Source organism: Camelina sativa, chromosome 3 (assembly GCF_000633955.1).
Source record: "Camelina sativa cultivar DH55 chromosome 3, Cs, whole genome shotgun sequence".
Classification (NCBI taxonomy): domain Eukaryota; kingdom Viridiplantae; phylum Streptophyta; class Magnoliopsida; order Brassicales; family Brassicaceae; genus Camelina; species Camelina sativa.
The window spans coordinates 22,937,151-22,938,587 of record NC_025687.1 but is presented as its reverse complement, the minus strand read 5'-3'; the positions used below and the strand labels follow the sequence as shown (position 1 = coordinate 22,938,587).

Below are 1,437 nucleotides of genomic sequence, written 5' to 3'. Positions count from 1 at the left end.
TTTTTTTTTTTTTTTTAATCTTCTCCTTCCACAAAACTATTTTTTAAAAATAAATTTTATCTGAAATTAAAAAAGCAAAAAAAAAAAAAATTCCTAAAAATAAAAAATCTCATCACCTTCTCTCCTCCTTGCTCTGTATTTTTTTTTGGGTTTTTCTCTCTCTAAATCCATGGATCCTTCTCTCTCTGTAACCAATGATCCTCATCACCCTCCTCCGTTCGCTACATCTTTCCCTCCTTTCACCAACTCCAACCCTTACGCCACTCCAAACAACCCCTTCTTCGCCGTCGCACCGCCAAACAACAACCATCTGTTCCAAGCTCCGCCGCCGCAGCAGCAGCTAACTTCTCCGGTTCCTACTCACCCATCCTTAAGCCATCCTCCTTACTCCGACGTAAAAGCTCATCTGACTTCACTCTTACATTTTGACTTCAAAAAGTTAGGGTTTTTTAAAAAAAAAAATTTAATTTTTCATGTTCTTTTGTAGATGATATGTACGGCGATTTCAGCGTTGAACGAACCAGATGGGTCAAGCAAGCAAGCGATTGCGAGGTACATAGAGAGGATTTACACTGGGATACCTACAACTCATGGTGCTTTGTTGACACACCATCTCAAGACTTTGAAGAACAGTGGGATTCTTATGATGGTTAAGAAGTCTTACAAGTTAGCAGCTACTGGTCCTCCTACTAGTTTAGCTGTTGCTGCTGCAGCTGCAGCTGCAGCTACTGGTCTTGAACCTCCCAGATCTGATTTCTTAGTCAACGAGAACCAACCTTTACCTCATCCGGTCATAGCTTCTTCTACTCTTCCGACTCAGAAGCGTGGTCGTGGTCGACCTCCAAAACCAAAACCCGATGTTCAAGCTCAACCTCAGACTAACGGGAAACCCACCTGGGAACAACAAACTGAATTACCTGTTTCTCGACCGGAGGAGGTACAGACACAGCCTCCGCCTCCGCCTCAGGTACAGGTACAGATACAGCCACAGCCGCCGGTTAAGAGACCACCGGGTCGTCCTAGAAAAGATGGAACTCCCCCGACGGTGAAGCCTGCTGCTACGGTTTCCGGCGGTGTGGAGACTGTGAAACGAAGAGGTAGGCCTCCGAGTGGAAGAGCTGCAGGGAGGGAGAGGAAGCCTGCAGTAGTCTCAGCTCCAGCTTCGGTGTTCCCTTACGTTGCTAATGGTGGCGTTAGACGTCGAGGGAGACCAAAGAGAGTTGATGCTGGTGCTTCTTCCTCCGTTGCACCACCGCCACCACCACCACCAGTTAGCGCGGGGAGTGGAGGAGAGGAGGTTGCAGTCAAGAAAAGAGGACGAGGACGGCCTCCTAAGATCGGAGGTGTTATCAGAAAGCCTATGAAGCCGTTGAGACGTTTTCCTCGTTCTGGTAGACCCGTGGGACGACCCAAAAAGGTACAATTTTTCTCTGTTTT

At 47.1% G+C, this 1,437-nt stretch overlaps 1 protein-coding gene across 1 annotated transcript in view; it reads left to right on the top strand.

Annotated features, from left to right (window-relative positions):
- Window positions 70-1,437, top strand: part of LOC104777783 (proline-rich receptor-like protein kinase PERK9) — a gene marked incomplete in the record, with an annotated part of 3,613 nt that continues 2,245 nt past the window's right edge. The window contains 2 exon segments of the mRNA XM_010502098.2: window positions 70-394; window positions 488-1,412. Coding sequence (XP_010500400.1) covers window positions 170-394; window positions 488-1,412 — 1,150 coding nt within the window.